The sequence below is a fragment of the Scleropages formosus genome, chromosome 4 (assembly GCF_900964775.1).
Source record: "Scleropages formosus chromosome 4, fSclFor1.1, whole genome shotgun sequence".
NCBI lineage: Eukaryota > Metazoa > Chordata > Actinopteri > Osteoglossiformes > Osteoglossidae > Scleropages > Scleropages formosus.
In genome coordinates, this window is record NC_041809.1 from 8275366 (window position 1) to 8294474 (window position 19109).

Here is a 19109-nt window from a genome sequence, read left to right on the forward strand (position 1 = left end):
GCAGATTCTTAATCAGCACTTTACTACTCTCTTGCCATTTCCCTAGCACTACGTATTCACTGACCTGATTCCCAAGTTCTGCTCTAATGTGTCCTGCCCCAGTTCAGTGCTTCTGTCCTTTGTGGTCCTGTCCAGATCTCATACTCCACCTCAGTCCACGTCTCGTCTCAGTGAATTAGTCTTATGCACATAAACTCATTTCACTTGCTCTCAGAATACTCAGTGTGTCTCGTTATTCTGTGTTCATCATGTCAACCGTGCACTCCATTTTTTAATTCGCACTGTGCTCTTGTATGTACACTCTGGTATTGAGGTTACTGTACCTTATGTCCGTGTCCATTTCAAGTCCAGACATTACAGTTTCACAATGATCTTAAAGCACATTTGGAGTCTGCTAAAAAGCAAGGCAGTAAGTCAGTTACAAAGTTTTGCGATCAAGTAAAACCAAAATGGAGCTTTTTAGCCAGAAGCCAAAGTGCTATGCATGGTACAAACACTACCCTTGCCTCAAGAAACACCATCCCTTTAGTCAACTGTGGTGGTTGCAGCATCATGCTGTGGGGCTGTCTCATCCGCAAAAACTAGGCATCTTGTAAAAATAGAAGCAATGGATGGAACAAAATACAGGGAAATGTTGTAGGGGGAACCATCAGTCTGCTAAAAAAGAAAGTTCACTCAATAGAACACTGATCCCATGGCCAAAGTAACATTAGAATAGAATAAAAGATGAAACTCCTACAGTAGCCTAGTGAAAGTCCTGATTTGAGTCCCAGTGAGAATCTGTTTGGGGGGCAGGTGGGTTGGCAGGCTTGGCTGGGTCCTGCCCTCTGATGGGTCTGGGGTTCCTGCTTGGGATGCTTTGCTGTGGCCTAGTGTCCCGTCCTGGGTGTGTCCCTTCCCCCTCCAGCCCTATGCCCTGTGTTATCAGGTTAGAATCCGGTTTGCCCCGACCCTGCTCGGGACAAGCAGTTTCAGACACTGTGTGTGTGTGAGAATCTGCGGCACTGTTTAAAACTTGTCATTCACAAGCCTCATCCACTCATTCTAAACAATGCATAAATAAATGGCAAAGATGCTTAGAAGAATGAAAAAAGAAAATCACTCACAAAGTGTGTAAATATGGTACATACACCAAAAGACCTAAAGCTTTTATTGCACCAAAATATAGCTCAATAGAGGATTAATGTCTTGGGCTGAATAGTTGTGCGAATGAAATATTTTTGATTTGTAATAAAAACAATAGCACTTCAGGGTTTCAGGGTTTTGAAGCCAAATATCACTGAGCAAAGAGTTTCAATGTACCATTTGTGATTCAGCAAAATTATAGAATTGTTTGAGGGTCTGAATACTTTTGCAACATACTGTATGTTTTGTGGTTTCTGTGGTCACTGCAGATTTTTTGTGACAATTTGTCATTAAACTTTACATCAGAGCAATGTCTATGACATGCCCAGTGACGAAAACACACATTAGTCGAACAAGAGCCCATTGATGGAGGCTACCCATTATGGTAATGCCCCCTGGACAGATCACTGTCCAGATGAGACACTCGAGTGTGCTTCCACCAGACAAACAACACAATGAGCTTTAAATTAAAAAGGAATCTCTCAGTTATCAGCTCTGTGCTGTTGTTTGTGATGTATGACCAGTAATTATTATTGGCAAACCAGATCCCTGGAGTTCTAGTGCTGTAGGTCAGCATCAATAATAACATAAACCATCAGCATTTAATATGCAGGAACACTAACAAGAGCTAATGTTGGTGTATTCTGTCTGAAGTGTATTTCCATTATTATTAATATGATAATAGTTTATCCATTTCTCCATAGTAACTTACCATGTTAGGTTTGTGTACTAAGCTACTAACAACTGTTAACACCTAACATAGTTGCATCGTTTTAATTGGAGCAGTTTAGGGTAGGTACCTTCATCAATGGCACTGTAATGGAAAGTGAGACTGAAATCCAGATTATTCAAATGCTAGGCAACAATTCAACCCACAGTGCTATCCTATGGCTCTTTTAAAGATTTAAAACAATTGGTGGCGTACACAAAGTAACTACAGCTACTAATAGAAACTCTAATAGTAATATTAGCATCAGTAAAGATATTTAAAATACTCAATATGATGCGCTTGCATTTTTCAGGGAAAAATCTCAATGAACAGTACCAGTGGCAAGTTGAGCACACTTGCTATAAACTTTTTTTTGGAGATACTGGATTAACATGTTTGAGCAGGAGGTTTCCCAGCTCTTGCATAGCAATTCCAAAAGATGTAGAACAATTGTGGATTGCTTTGCTTTCACTCTTCTGTCCAGTTTCTCCTATACAAGCATTGGCTAGGCCACCCATGTGTACTCCAACTTTTCAGTGGTACTCTAGCTTTGATAAAATAAAGCAGCACTGCCAACACGATGAACTTCCATGTGGACACTAATTGCAACGTTGCAGGTACTGAAAAAACGTGAGTGAGGCCAAATTCTATAACAATTGAGACGTAGTCCTTGACTTGACACTGTTTTCAGAGAATGTATATTTGAGGACTCTAATTTTCCTTTTATTCCATCAACTGTAAGAATAGTATGTATAGAATAGACACTGACAAAGTCAAGCTTGGCCCCTAGAGTTTTAAGTCTTACTTGTTAAAAAGTCTTGGCACATATAGATCTCACCCATGAAACAAACAAAAAAAAAGGCAGAAATAGCGCACATTCATCCTAGAACAACTCAGTCTGGGTTTCTTTCTGTTTCTTTTTTAATTTAAAAAAAAAAAAACACTATCAATGTGGCATCAAAAATAGACCAGTGACAAATACAGATATGCATACATGAAGGCAGTAGAGTTAAACCAAGATGTTTATCTCTAGATACTGAACAGAGTACACTCCTATTTGAGTACCACATTGGAGCGAGAGACCAGCTGAGACCAGGGGGTGGGGGTTTGAACAAAGCTCCTCATCCATGATCCCATGACATTCTTTGTTTCCCACCGTTCCATCCCAAACCCTCACATTTATCGAAGAAAAAAACGAGATTTCCAGCTTCTTGAATATTGTCAGGAATAGGTGTGCACTCCATCAGAACTCAATTCTGTTCGGTAATGAGACTGTGCTCTGGTATTTCCCCATGCAGACTTTCCAATCTACAGCTATGTGCACACAGAGGAGCTTTTGCATAGACAGAAAGCTCTGTGGAAAACTGATTGTCGAAAATGTTGGTCTTTTATTGGGTCAGCTTGCATTCGGCTTTGACCTAAATAAGCGCTTGGATTCCTCGATATGACCTTGGACACCTGGAAGATCGTTGGCTAGATGCTTGCCAGCACCTTTGTTTAAATATAATATGGACACAGAAAAATTAAATTGTCAAGCGAAGGAGAGTGTTTGAATCAAGACCTTCATTGCATTTTTGGGATGAAAACAGATTTCTTTCCTGCTTACTGAAGATGTTACAAAAAGAGATGAGAATTGCCTTCTAACAGCATTTGAAACACTCCAAATGTTAGGATAGTGGAGAATTCATACTGTACAGGATGTCCCTTTGTGATCTGTCAAATGTCTGTTGTATTAACCTTTTGTAAATAGAATTTTCTAAAATGCAATTTCATACTTTAATCAATGTACTGCAGCTGAATATGGATTTTCAGTCTCCTTCATTTCAGTACAGATTGCTTTTGCTTATTTGTTCACCTATTTCATTTCACTGGAATTTAGAAACAATGAAATATACAAAACCTGCAACTCAATTTGGCTTGATCGTTGTAAATGATGTATATTACGTAAAGAAAAAGTTTATTCATGCTCACATTCATGACTTACAGTAAACTGAAATACAGATCATTTCTCATTTTAAAATAGACAAAACCAGTTTTTTGGCTTCTTGGAATTAATCAAGAGAAAATAATCAGTTTCGAGTTATTAACTGACATATACACAATATTCAATAGACATAATCCCTGGTTTTTTCATATTTGATAAGACCCTGACTGTCAGCAACGAATTTCACAACAAGTTGGTCTTTGCGTTTGTGCTTAACATAAAATACACATTTCTGTTTGTTCACATTGGGACACTATAAAAGGCGTAAAGGAGAAAGTGTTACTTACATAGTCGTCATACGACTCATGTGTGGCTGGCAGAAGTGGAGGCCTGTATCCAGGAGTTCCTGGGGTTCCTCGAGCCCGGGGGGCTGGGACGCCCCTGGCCGCCGGGATCCCTGGCAGGGACCCCCGTCCGGTGATGGTACCTCGTGGTGCTGTGGCGCCCCGGCCTGGGGGAGGGGGAGGGGCAGTTCCGCTTCGTCCCCTGTCGCAAAGTGAAAGGGTTTGTTCAGGGAAAAACGGTGGGCAAGGGAGTGTGGGGTGGAGTCGCATCTGAGATCTGAGCAGCGCAGATCTGTTGGGTCCCTGGGGGCAGCAACAACTTCATCTCACATTTCATTTACGTACACGCAGGACCAGCACCGGATCTGTTCCACTTCCGATCCTCTGTTCATTAAAATGCATTCAAAATTCAGAGTGTGCAAAGCTTTTTCTCAGACTGACAGCTCAGGAATACCTTGACAAATGTATGCCCAAGTGTAAAAATGGGACCTTTAAGTGACTGCTGAAAACAGGCCCCTCGTTCAGTCTCTCACAATGCCACTGTAAATAGACACGTTTGAAAAATGTCACATATGCCATAGTCGCTCAGGCGATAAGAGCTTTGTGACAGTGATCAGCGGAAGAAAAAATGCATGCATACCTTTTTCAATTTGCTAAAGAAACAGCTGTTCACTGATCTGTGCCATTTGTGCCCAGGAACGGAGGATGCGCAAGCAAGTTACTTAAGGAAAGCTAGAAATAACAGAATCCTTGAGTAAAACTATAATGTAATATTCAACAAAAGGGCACTGGTATGGGGCCAACACAGCAGCCAACCTAAAACAGCCTTTAGAAGACACAGACATAACAAACATAGGCGGCGATAATGAAGGCATTAATCTAGAGAGGAGTAATATCCGTATTTAAACAGCTGCTCATGCTTATTTGCAGAGCCCTGCTGTGAATGTAAGTGCTCATTATACAATAAGATGCACTTGCAACTGCTGTGCCGCTATTCAGTAGGAGCCAAGATGGTGGATTGTCTGATGGCTGGCCAAAAAAATCATTAATCAGATCCTGTTTCAGCCGCATGTCGGCGATGCAAATTGAACAATGGTATGAAAAAGAGGGGTTTATGAGTCTAATGGCACATTTGGAAATGAAGTGACTTCCTTTTATTGTAAGCAGCATTATGTGGTGTCACACAGTGCAAGGTAATTCGTTGAGGCAATTTTTTATTTTGATATGTTAAAAAGTCAGAATTAAGATAAATTGCTTCTAACCACAATATTACGGTTTAAGTTATGAAAACGAAAGCTTCAAGAGTGAAGCTGGAGAAATGGAATGTGTTGATAGAGTGGAAGCATGGCTGTATAGCTAGACCCCCCCCCATACCACTGAAATAATGCATGGATGAATGGCCGCATGAGGCATTGCCATTTAATCTTTGGTTTTATCATAATATATGCATATTATGGTACTTACAAGCCAAAATTAAGATAACTGCAGTTAAAAATTGCATCTGTACTACATTTAAAAATGATAATGTGATGCAACATATTCAGACGCCGTAGTTAAGTGGTTCAACATTGTACAGCACCATGGACAGCACCAGCTCTCAACTCCAACCATCAGCAACTACTATGAAGGTCACAACCAGCCACACCTCAGGAGCACGGTGTCTCACTGGTGTCCCTTCGTAAAATTGCTAATGTTTAGCCAAGCTCTCAGAAATTGGCACGAGAGTGAAAATTTCTTGTTTATATGTGCTTGGTCTTTCCATAAACTGACCTTTAAGGTCCTAATGGCCTAGGAACCCTTGGTAGCATAGGGATTAGAGGTGCTGGCCTTATATCTTATAATAAAACTTACAATTGTATTATAACTCTATTAATAATTGAATTATTATACAATACTATTACTTATATATATATATATATATATATATATATATATATATATACACACACACACACACACACACACACACATTCTGAACTGCTTGTCCCGTACGGGGTCACAGGGAACCGGAGCCTAACCTGGCAGCACAGGGCGTAAGGCCGGGGGGGGGGGGGGGGGGGGGGGGGGGGGGGACAAACCCTGGATGGGACGTCAGTCTGTCGCAAGGCACCCCAAGTGGGACTCGAACCCCAGACGCACTGGAGAGCAGGACCCGGTCCAACCCACTGCGCCCCCCCTATATATATCCACTTGTAATATTAATACAGTTATACTGTATATATAGATAGATAACCAAAAAGCACATTTGGTCAGTGTGAATGTGGACAGTTGAGGACAATTTGTCTCCACCTTCTCCTAGTCAACAGAGCCCTTCCACTCTCTACATTGCTATGCTTTCACACCGACTGGAGCCTCCATCCTAACTGCAGGGTTACCCAGCTAATGTCGGTGCTGCTCGGCAGGATTCTTCTTCAAGTGAAAGGGTCCAGAAACTGTTGCAATGATCTGAAAGCGGAGTGCAATATGAATGCCTTTGTAATCGAACTTTGTGCTCTGACCTGTTTTTTTTCCCCATGACTCAAGGGGACGCGGTCTCCGAGTCACAATCCGCATCCGTCTCCCTGCTTTTAGAGATGCTTTGGAAATATTTACTGAGAATGTTAAGGTTGTTTTTCTGAATCTCGATGCTTAAGTTTGAGAGTAGTGGAGTGGATAGGATTTCTGGTCACAGATCTATGTGTCTCCAGGCTAGCCTGGCTTTTTCACGCCTGTAAGCCTGCCAAATGCTTTCTTGGGAAGAAGTCCAAAATGTTCCGAAACATAAAGACATTTTCGGAAATACGAATAATAAGTAATACGACCAACTTAGCTGACTACAGTTACAGTGACTGCAACATAAGGAGCAAATCAAGGCAAAGATGTGATGGGGATTTTATAACTGGCAGCATGAAACTGAACACGCTTGTCTGGTTACAACACCAGCTGAGGTATTGCAAACTGTCATTGAGCATAACTAACTCTAATGGGATGCTTATATAATATATGAACGATATTACATTTTGGGTGGGATCTATAAAATTTAAATTACAAAAGCCCGCACGGTGGAGTATCTGTCAAACAAGATTTGCATACTAAAATCCATGCACTTCCCTCACCACTACGCCAAAGTCACTTTGAGGGATCCAGGTGAAGGGAATTTCCATATGTAGACAAAAACATAGTTCAGAGTATTTGGAGTGGTATGCATGGTCAGCTCTTATTTTTGTCACAGAAAGTCATTGCAGATCTAAAATGGAACCTTACTTGACCCACTTAGCAGCCAGCTGAAGTGATTTTTCAAACTGTTGAACAGTTTCAACAACATGGGTCAAGGTAGGAGCCTCCTTGATGCAGGAAGCATTACACCACGGTATCAAGCTCAAGCTACTGGGCAGCAGGTAGCACAAGTGTTTCACAGCTCCTAAGTTCTGGGTTTGGAAACGTGTCTTAATGCAACTCAGTCTGTGTGGAGTTTGCATGTTTTCTCCAAGCTTGCGTTGGTTTCCTCTGGGTCCTCCAGTTTCATCCCACAATCTAAAGTCGCATTAGTGGTGACTCCAAATTGCCCTTAGTGTGTGAATGGGTGAGTATCTGTGTGTGTCTACCCTGCGATGGACTGGTGCCCCGTCCAGGATGTTCCCTCCCTCAGACCACATGCTTCGCAGACAGGCTTTGTGTCCTCTGCAATCCTTCATTGGACCAGTGGTTATTGAAAATAGATGGATGATGGAATTCTAATGACTGAAAGTAAGCAAACAGCACATCGTTTGAATGGAAGTACCTTGTGGATGTTGTGGAGGTTAGCCGCAAACCTCGCCCCCGGACATTCCTCCCTCGGCTTGAGTCGTCTGACCCATTCAAGTAGGAGAGTTCCCTCAGCTGCTCCTGTCGAATCTCATCATTGTAGTCCTGTGAAAAGACACAATAAAACGCTATAAGGATTAAAGGTTCTATTAATCTTCCAGCCACCGTAGACCATCTCACCATCAAGCACAGGTCCCGCAAAAGCAACTCTTTTGATACGGAGTATCAGAACGTAAATGATTTAGCTTAAATGTAAAATTAATTTGACCCTCTGATAAAAGACCTAAGTGCAGTGAAACAAGACTGAGCGTGCTCAAAAATTTACATTGTATGGTTTGTACAGGCATAACTTCTGCTTAAATAATTCAAAAATGAAATGTAAAAAATCTGTATTCAGTCAGCTCATATAAAGGACTTCCAGCTAGCGTATGCATTAAGAGTGACTTCTGTGCATACAACACAGACCCAGGAGGGGAGGAATCAAAACAAGGAGCAAACACCAGAATAAAAATTATCATCCATTACTATATGTTTTGACAAGTGGTCTTCTTTGCCAGTGTAGTCGAAAGTTCCAATGAAAACTTTGAGTACACTTGCTGGAAAGTAGTTTTATTTTCCATAACTGACAACATTTTACATCCAGGTCATCAATTTGATGCGGAGCGGAGTCGGAACCAGAAGCAGATGTTTATTAGAATGCCGAGAACCAAAAAGGGTAGGCAGATGCGAGGTTAGAACAGGCAGAGGTAACCGAAGAACAAATATCGTAACTGGAGCAAACCAGAATCGGATCCAAGAGACAGTAGCGATAGCCAGGGAGCCAGAAAAACCAATCTAGAGGGCCAAGAGAGGAGCAAGAAAACTGGAAAGGGCAACTGGGAACGAGGAGCCAAGGAGCACGATGAGTAATCACAGTGGTTGCAATTGCTCAAGTGAGGTTCCACAATCTGGTGTGTTTGAGCAGCCCTTTTATACTTTGTCTCCCTGATGTGCTGCAGGTGCGTTCATCCCGTCCAATGTCGTGGGTGTCACAGGTTCATTCATGTGTGTTTTGGGTCACTGTCTTGCTGAGGAATGAAGGCTAGCCTGACTAGTAATCTTGATGGAAAGGCATGTCTCTGAAATGAACTATAATAGGCATGCTTGTTGAGATCACCAACTTTTGGACCAACAAAGCAACTTCAGCTGATGGCGTTGCTCCTACATGCTGGGCAGTGATAACCACCCAGACACAATTCACCGTTTTCATGCACTCACCTACTCTGCATCCCACAAAAACTCAGCAGTTTGTCCCAGATATTTCAAACTTTCACTCATTAGTCCATAAGACTGACTTCCAGTTGGGATTCTCTGTTGTCTTGGGTGAGGAAAGTCTGGTTTCAAGCAGGTGCACTCAGACTTTTCATGGGTGCCGTGTATTAGGTCTATGGATATTAAGCCATGTTGCAGTGTTTAGTTTCTGCAGTAATTGCACATAAGGAGAACCCAAATTAAAAGGGCACAAACAAAAAGGCCCACGTATTTTTGGAAAACTGAATTTGCGCTTCTGTTTATCTGTGCCACTAAGAGATAAACTGTTCTCATTTCCATTTTACACAAATAATTTTTTCCTCCTGTTTCATGCTTTTTTTCCGCGAAATTTATCTTGAAATATGGAGTCTGCACTCAAACGTGAATGACACATGGAACACTTCTTCCCCAGAACTCGCATTTCCAAGAATATCCTTCAAGTGCAATATTAGGAGGCAGAATCGCTACAAGATGAGGCCTCCATAACTTTGGCAAAGTGTAATTTGAGGCACCCGTCTGACAGGTGTTTCACTCGGGAAAGTCATGGGAATTACTAAGGCGTCTCAAGGTGACATGTCTCTGAAGTAGAGCGGAGGAAGCGAGGCGTCCTTCCCCTTTAAGAAGGACTTAGCAGCTCAAAGGAATGCTGGCTGCCCTGTAGGATTACGATGGGAAGAGTGAACATCAACTGGAGTGGAGTCAGCTATGGAGGTTTCACACCTGCAGTCAATCCAATCACCATTCCACTTTAAAGGCCTCTGTCTCAAGTCAATTGGGGGCAGTACTTGTGTGGGAAGTGTGTGATGGGTTTCAAGTGTCTCGCTTATTTGGCGTAGCAATTAAACAGCTTAAATTAATGTTATTAGTGTTTGTTTTGAGAGGCCGATTTGGTGTTTTGACTGCGGAATAACAGTGATCGCTCCAACACGGTACGCCCTCTGCTTATGAAATCAGAAGGCAGTGCTTTTTCTGGATAAACATGAGTATTGTCACAACCCTTATTAGCATAGTAAAGGAAGGTAAATGCAAAGTCAGCATACAGGATGGGGGTTTGGAGGAATAACTACACTTTGTTCATTTTAGCCCTTTGGCCTGTTTAAATCTGTATTCTAAGGAGAGGTTTTTGGGTAGCGGCTGTCAGCAACTTTGTGTTTTTTTTTTTTTGTGAACGTGAACTGAAATAAAGTTAATATCTAGCTTGATGTGATCTTGCATAAAATTTGTTAAGAATGTGCGGAAGATCAATGAAGCATGCAACCGAAAAGTGTAAAGCGTAAGGATAAGGTCTATATTTGGTGATTCAAGTTTTAATGTTTAATACAGATGACCTCATAATGTAAAATTGTTGGAAGAAAAGATTAAAGACAAAGTTTTTAAGCAGAACAAATAAAAGTATATAATATTGACTATGAAGTTCTAAAGACAGAATTAAAAGAGAATGTGTTGGGGGGGGGTTCAATAAGGCATGAAAATCACTTGGAAAGCTACAAAATAGAAATAATAATGAGGGCTGGAATCCAAGGTCCTTCTCCATTTGAATTAATTTTTCCAGCCTTTTATCAAACATAGGCCTCATTTGCATACTGGGTTTCAGTGTGAAAAACTTGTGTTCCACCATTTAAGTAAATAACCACTAAAATAGTAAAGTTTGAATGTTGGCAGCAGTGTGTTTAGGATGTTTATCTTGCAAGTTAAAAGTTCCTGGGTTCAAATATTCCTCCTTCTATAGAACCCTTGATCAAGGTACCTACCCCGAATTGACATAGTAAGAACACCCTGTGGTATAAATGGGTAAATAACTGTAAAGTTAATTATCAAACATGACCAGTCTCTTTGGAGAAAGGTGGCAGCTCAGTATAGGTAAATAAAACAATCAAGTTTTTGCTGCATAATAAAAAGACACATTTTTCCGTTGCTTTATGTTCACACATCTGAAACCTACAAGCCTGATGTCAATCGTGCCACCATTTGGCACCACCTTGGAAATCATTACACACACAGACACGCTGTCTGAAACTGCTTGTCCCATGCGGGGTCGCGGGGAGCGGGAGCCTAAAACGGCAGCAGAGGGCATAAGGCCGGAGGGGGAGGGGACACACCCAGGACGGGATGCCAGTCCATCACAAGGCACCCCAAGCGGGACTCGAACCCCAGACCCACAAGAGAGCAGGACCAAGTCAAGCCCACTGCACCACTATGCCCCCCTCCTGGAAATAATTAGTTTCATGCAAAAGTAATCTTCATATTTATCCAAGTGTCAGGCATGTTTACCACAGACACACTATATGCTCCCCATTGTGCCACAATTACAGCACATGTGAGTTCATCTAGACACAAATGAAACTAGGAATCTTCACGTAATATACTGAACATTACTACTTGGTCAAAACAGAAATGTGAGAGTCACGCAATTAATATACTGGTAATATACACAGTATTATACCATTTAACAAGGTAATTAAATGCCTTATATTTCATATTGACCTTACCTAAATGTATTAACTGCCGCTAAGCTTCCTTTTACAGCAAATCCGATGTAACGTTTGACCATACCTAAGCATCTGGATGAAATTACTCCTCGAGTTACTGCTTTATTGATCCGATTATTAATTACTCTCTAAAAAAGGATATCTTCTCCGGGTTTATGTAAGTGAAGGAGTTAGTTTTTACAGTACATCAAGAGACAAGGAGTGCATTTCCAATGTCTATTAATTACTTTAACCAGAAACAATGATCAATAAATCAGTGATTCCAGCAAGCCAGACTCCATTGTTCTTGGTCTCCAGAGTGAAGAGAGGATGGATTCCAGTTACAGAGGGCTGCTGACAGTCAGAACAGGCTGTTAAGAGCTGAATAACTCCGGCTTTTGCAGAGTTGTGGCGCTAAGGAAATGGAAAATATGTATAATATACCATACACAGCGTATGCTGGGAATGTTTGCAGTGTTGTGAGTGCTGTGTATTCTGTGTGAGTGTTGTGGGAGAGGGATGCCTGCGAAACAGCCGTTGCAAAAGCAGTGCAAATAGAGAAAGACAAATGCCTTCAAGTTTGACATTTCAAGAATTCGGTTATCCTGCGCAATGAATATCATAAACTAAGAATTCTACAAAATCAGTGTCTCATTTTATATCTGCATGTATCATTAACTGATATAAATGTATCCACATACTTTAGAACTGACTTTTTAGAAAGTGAGTGAATAAATGGAAACAAACTCCAAGATTAATATGATACCTTGATCATTCAGCAATTTTAAATCTATCTTTTTTTCCTAATATCGCCAGGAACATAATGGAAAAACAATTTTCAGTTTGTTCTTTCAGTAAACTGATATGCATAATTATTTGTCTTTAAGATAAAGAAAATTAAGAAAATTAATAAAATTGATTCATAAATTATAAACTGCATCACCCTGTGAAGTATATGCTAATCCCATTCAATATCTGCAGCACTGCCATATATTACATGCTATCAGCACCCTCTCTACTGACAAAAAAATAAATAAATAATAAAAGGTGATGAGTAATTAAATTGAGCACACTGCGATTTCCCCCATTTCATCCTTCTCCGGTGGTTGCCTGAGCCTTGAAGAAGCAGGCAAGGAAGTGTGAGGGTTACACTGAATAAAACTAAGCCCAGATTTATACTGGAAGCCTCCATGTGCATTAAAAAAACCAATTAAGTCACCCAGACATGCAAACTGTAACATTTAACAAGTTCACTGGCAAATGTTTATTTCTGAATGCACATCAGGTATGAGTTGCCAGGTCAGCAAATCCAGCCAGCGCACATCGCAATGACTTTAGCAGCACTAACTGCACTGGGTTTGCTTCCCCAACTCACAAAAAACTGTGATTTTCTTGACACAAAGAAAAGGCTTCTATTAAATGCAAATGAAAGCCCAGGGGTGATTGAAAAATATTTTAAAAAGTAGCATGAAATTTTTAAAAAGAAATATTGTGAAGGCAGCATAATGAAATTTTTAGGCGAGCAAATGATAAAATAGAAAGTACACAAGGCTAGGTCGATCTGTAGTATTTATATATGCCCCAGAGTGAGTGATTCCACGAGACGGACCGTCTGGCAACGCTTTTAATTGGAAAATATGCTGCTTAACTAAAGTACGAAAGTGGGCCTTCAATGTCAGCTATTGACAGACACTTTGAAGACATTGAAAGGATCTACTGAGAGCTGTAAATGATTAAAAAGAAGCCTTCTGCAAGCATGCAAAGAGCGAATGTGGAAAGGGGACAAATTTTAAGAGCAAAAAAAAAATCCCTGCAAACAAAAACTGCCTTGTAAAGAAATGAAACCAATGGTGTAAACAAAGGGAAAACCTTTAGACGCAGATTGCTGATTATTTTTTAACAGCACCAGTCTGGAATTTTCAAATGGCTCTGATTTCATCTTGATCTCGATATATTTGGAATTCATTTCAACTTCAAATAATACATAAAAGCATTCTCTTCTAGTTCCTTGTTACTGTTTATACATACATACATGTACATATATTTTATATATATATATATCCCCTTATCAGACGAGTTATTACTGAAGATGGGTGGATCTCATTTCCATTAACACGCATCACTAATTTAACAATAAATACAGCAAATAAAAGCCCAAGTACATTATATGTATGTATATATGCATGTATAAATTTCTTTATTATATTTTATTCCTCTATGATCTGTTTTCCACCAGTTCAAGGGCAAATATTTATTCTAATTAGCATACCATTGAACTCTGGTTTTAAATGTCTCACTATTAAGTGGCAACATTTTCTTTGATTTCTTCCCAGTATTTTTTTGTTTGTTCTGTAGTGCTTTTACCTGTCACCTAAGGACACTCTAAAATTACCTGTTGTTAAGAACTACTAGTGCTTCCTGTGAGAAATGTGTGGTTCAGTCCAGGTCATGCAGTGGTAGCACTGGGGATTTTGGAGACCTAAAGTTCATGAAAAAAGTATTAGCCTTTATTTAGGTATAACTTTTGTTCAAGGCAATTTCCATGACTAGATAAAACACTTTACAGTGATTTACTCATGTGTTTAGCACGGTGTTCTTACTGTAACAATTCAGGGTAAATACCTCAATCAAAGGCACTATAGCAGGACTAGGGCTAAAAACAGGGAGCTTCTGATTGTAAGGCAAGTGCCCTAAACACTGCACCACTTGTTGGCCCTTGACTTTTTGGAAAGCAGTCTCTCCAGTGACCTCTTTATGAATTTCCACAGGTCCTAAACTTGAAGGTGCAAGACTGTACATCCTTTGCCATCATTCACTGGTGCTGGATAACTTTGTAAGCACCATGCATACAGCAAATGCATTCAGATTTATAGTGAGATTAATTACTTGAATTTAGTGAACTGTGGTGATTTACTGAACTGTGATTTTTTTATTCAAAAATACTTGAAGTAAAATGCAAAATTAATTTTAATATACAGGAAATTACAAAGGAAACCTTGTTAAACTGTAACTTGTTCTGTAAGAACAATAACCACATACCTAAAACATGTGGATTTGTTCTGAAGAAAAATGAATTTCTCAAGTTAGTTCACTGTAAAAAAAATACTTATTTTCTGACAAAAGAAGGGATTGACACAACATATGGTGATGTTCCAAAGATCACATGTTTAACGTTTATTAAAAGTGTTTAAGCATTTAAGATTTCAGGCTGCCACTGACATACAACTGCGAAAATCAAGTGTGAAAAATTTCAAGTGCCTGATTTATGTTTAGTATTATGCTTAGTATGATCAGCAGGATTAAGATGTTTAAATAGTCTGCATTTGAAATACATCACTCTCAATGCCACTGGCTACTTTTTTGTGTGTCTTTACTGTTGTCTTAGCACTCAACCAGAATCCTTTATATTATATATACCATTAGTTTAGTGAAGAGAGCTCCAGGTATATCTGTTTGTTACTGCTATCCAACTGTGGGTCCTTACAATTCACACTTACCATGAAGTGATATGGTATAAATACCCCGTTCTATAAATGGGTGAAAAAAGATCTAACATTGTAATCTAACCTTGGATAAACAAGTCAGCTAAATAAACTTTGAAAAGCAGTTATACTTCATGTTACATGGGTGGATTTTGTGTAGCTGCCAATGATCAATGGATCGATTAAAAATTCCAGTAATTTATAAAACCTGAAACACTAACTTTTGGAGCTTCTTCATGCAAGTTTTACCCTTTTTTCTTCTTTTTATTCTGGTTTTTGATGTTAATTATTTTTTTCAATAGCTTTTTTTTCATGGAAATGAAGAATAATGGGCAGAACATGGCAGCTGTTCATCAAAATGAGTTAAAGCCGTAAACATGGAATGTTTTCAGCCGTCTGTGTATCGGTCCATAGATAACAGAAGTTGAAATTATGGCTTCTGTTCTGCAAAAATCAATAAGATTAATTAGTGAAGTAAAACTTCACAAAGTGCCAAGTCATTTGAATATATTTCTTTATTAAGGACTTTATTAATGACTAACAGATTTAAATCCAAGAAAATACCATATTTGGGCTTTAGATTAAATTTAAAAAAAAAAGAAATCATTTGAATTTTGAGTGAATTTTCAGTTTTTACCCTATAGGCTGTAGCTAGTAAATAATATAAGAACAAAAATGTGTCAGATATGGTATGAACAGAACCCTGCAGAATATGCTAAAACTATGTTACATAACACTAAACATTTTTTCTTATTTATGTAGAGCATACACATGGATAAATCATTCTTTAAAAAATGAGAAACGTTCTGTATGTAAGTTACCACATTGATGTGCTGCCAGAGAGGACTCTTCGCTCCACAGAAATGTAGGGCCACCGGCAATAATGAGATTCTCAGACCTGCCAAGTCATCAAAATTCACCGTTTAATGGACAATATTATATTTTCAAAAGATAATTTTGTCACCTTGTGGAACTGATATGCATCTTAAGCTGGGGGAAGATTGCCAAGAATTTTAGTGGATGAGCAGATGGTAATGATGTAATCAAAACAGAATCAGTGGGAGGTGGGAGGCCGGGGGGTCATTAAGCAACTGCTGTAGTACTTTCATGTTGCAGCCATGCAAACTTTTCGGAGCTGCAGAGGCAGTGACCTAATAATGGAAGTTGACTGATTTCATTGCATCGACTTTGCTATAAGTCAGGATTGATGATCCCAAATTGTTTGTAAGAGTAAATGCGTTCCAATTCTGAGGACCCTAGTGGGTATTGATGGAACCATCGAATTGTAAATTGCAGACAGTGCTGTGTGTGGTCAAGTCATTTAGGAATGGAATCATTAGTAAATGGAAATTGGCGCACTTAATGCAAAATGATGGAATGGAAAGTAATGGAAATGCAGACAGGTGTTAATTATCGTAATAGGTCATTTCTCCGCCTTTGCTGAGGATTTTACCATGTAGGTGCCATTGGTTGGGGACGTTCCTATCCTAGTTTACGTTGGTTTGAAATTGCCCCAGTTGTGGGCTGGTGTGTCTGGAAGTGTGTGTGCTGGTTTTCTCATTTCGTCGTGGCAGCCAGGTGTTCTGTCTGGGGGAATGAGCTTCAGTCGCTTCCCGTCCCTGCGTTGTGTCCCATGCCACTGGGGTCGAGTCTGGCTTGTCACAGCCTAGCCTAATACAGCACTGGGAAGTCTCATAAGTGCCATTAGTGCCTTGAAATGATTTATTGTTTTGGGTTTCATTTTTTTTTTTTAAGAAACGTGCAGGCCTAGATTTATGACATTCTAGCCATTTTGCACATGCAGAAGCCCTGCAGAAGACTCTCCATGGATGACACTCACTTTGCTCTATGAAACTGGCCAAGTGCATCAAAACAAGGAGAGAATCCAGAAGGAGGAAGCTGGGTTTTCACTGGGGGGTTTGGATTTGGGTTTTCGATTTTGTATTTGCCATGTATACATCATGTCCCTTCTTATTGCCTTGGTGTAGTTTCTGTGACACATTTTGTTGGAATTTTTTATAAGGACAAGAGCCACATAAATCATTATGAGGCAAAGCTGAACTGCTACTAATAAGATTAGCATGAAGTATTTCATAAGTGTAGAGCACAGCTGTTGCCTTATGATCTAATCTGAAGGTCCCTGGTGTGAATCCCCTCATACTGTAGTACCGACAATCCAGGTACTTACCCTGAATTGATATAGTAAGAATACCGTGCTGTATAAATGGGAAAGTTGTTGAAAAGTTTATCTAACATCACAAGTCACCTTGAACAAAGGTGTCAGCTTAATAAAAATGAACAATTCTCTTCACAGCTTACAGTTACACCTCAATCTATAAAACCGGATTTTGAGATACAGCTATTGATTTAAAAATCTAGTGAAAAACAATAGCATACAAACTTGAATATTATACTTTTTGAGCCTCAACTTGGGAGTTTAATTCAATTCAACACATTTTCTTAGAGCACTCATCGGAGCAACACAGGCACCGATCAAGGCTGTAGTGCTAAACAAGGTTATAGAAAACAATGCAAAATTACGGACAACTAATGTAATTAAGTACAGCGCAAGCCAGCTGGCAACAGTGGAAAGGAAAACAAAAAAACTCCCAAATGCAGCCAAAGAGAGAAAAAGAAAGCCTCGGGTTCCAAATACCAGTGGCTACTCACCCTGCCAGCGCACTCTACTGTTGACTTTTTGACATTCTACTCTTGACTGTTGACTTGTCTTTATGAGCAGGTCCTGGTTATCAACATAAGTCAAAGCTGTAAGTGTGGAATCACTGAGGGACAAGAACGCAGTTCAGTTTTAGAAGGCAAGGCTGCAATTCTATTAATAAGATTAGCATTAAGTTGTTTATAGGCGTAGAGTCCAGCAGCTACAGCACCGAGTGCCGCAGGCTCCAGCAGACCTTCTCTGGCTGCGCCACCTTTCCTTGTTGGAGCTCTTCCGCTTTGAGCTGAACAAGGTGGCATTCCCCTCAGTTACCTGTCACTTCTGTTACCGTCACCGAGAAAAGTTGCCAGCAGAAGAAAAGCCACATGCCACTCACACGGATCCACAAAGGCAGCGCCAGGCAGGGACGAATACGGTTCGACCGCCTCTGATGTGCACTGAGGGTGCATTTGCCACAACCGAAACCACACTTTTACGCATGAAGGAAATCGCTTAAAATTTCTAAAAGTGTCCATATCCGTATCCTCGCACACAAAATCTGTGGGGGGAGGAAGGATGTTATTTAGTAACTGGCTGACTGGAACCATGAAGATACCGTAGTGGCTCAAGTCACTCTATGCTCACCATCACATTTGCAGTAATAACGGCATATCTTTGTGTTTATAGATATCTCAAAATATATATATACATATATGTTACTGGGAAGGTGACTTGTGTCATGTGGAACACAGGGAGCCGGGACGGCTGAACCCAAGTGCAATGTTGGTCGTCTGAAGAGCAAGTTCTCAAAACCAGGGACAGGCGAAAGGTCGGTCGATCGGCGGACAGGACAGGAAGGAGGATCCATGGACGTGGTCGGAAAACGAAGCAAGGAGTCAAAAACCAGATTTCGTGAACAGAGAATAGAGTGAGTAAGTAAGTAAGTGTGTGTGTGTGTGTGTGTGTGTGTGTGTGTGTGTGTGTGTGTGAAGTAACGCGAGGAAGGGCGGTTGTCCCAAACGAGATTCCGCAACCCGCAACGGTACGGGCGCTGAACATTGTCTTTATAGGGTGAGCGATTACTCAGGAGGTACTGCAGAGTCAGGTGTTGTCGCTTGTGTTGTGGGCGTGAACGTGACAACTTGGAATCGTGGCTATTCTGATAAAGTTTTCTGTATTTTCTACGAGATGTACGTCGCTTTGGAGAAAAGCGTCTACTAAATGAATGAACGTAAATGTAAATGCATGCCCCTGAATGGAATGGGGGCTGCACTGTTCCAGACATACACACCATTAGATGACCACAGTGCTGCCCTTTGCAATGGAGA

The 19109-nt window shown here is 40.3% G+C and overlaps 1 protein-coding gene across 2 annotated transcripts in view; it reads right to left on the bottom strand.

Annotated features, from left to right (window-relative positions):
• The window catches only part of khdrbs2 (KH domain containing, RNA binding, signal transduction associated 2), a 93777-nt gene that overhangs the window by 16775 nt on the left and 57893 nt on the right, over positions 1-19109 (bottom strand). For both annotated transcript variants that reach the window (XM_018749410.2, XM_018749408.2), the window contains exons 5-6: positions 7863-7990; positions 4106-4304 (exon numbers count right to left, since the gene is read on the bottom strand). In XM_018749410.2, the coding sequence (XP_018604926.1) occupies positions 4106-4304; positions 7863-7990 (327 nt within the window). The remainder of the gene's footprint in view (positions 1-4105; positions 4305-7862; positions 7991-19109) is intronic.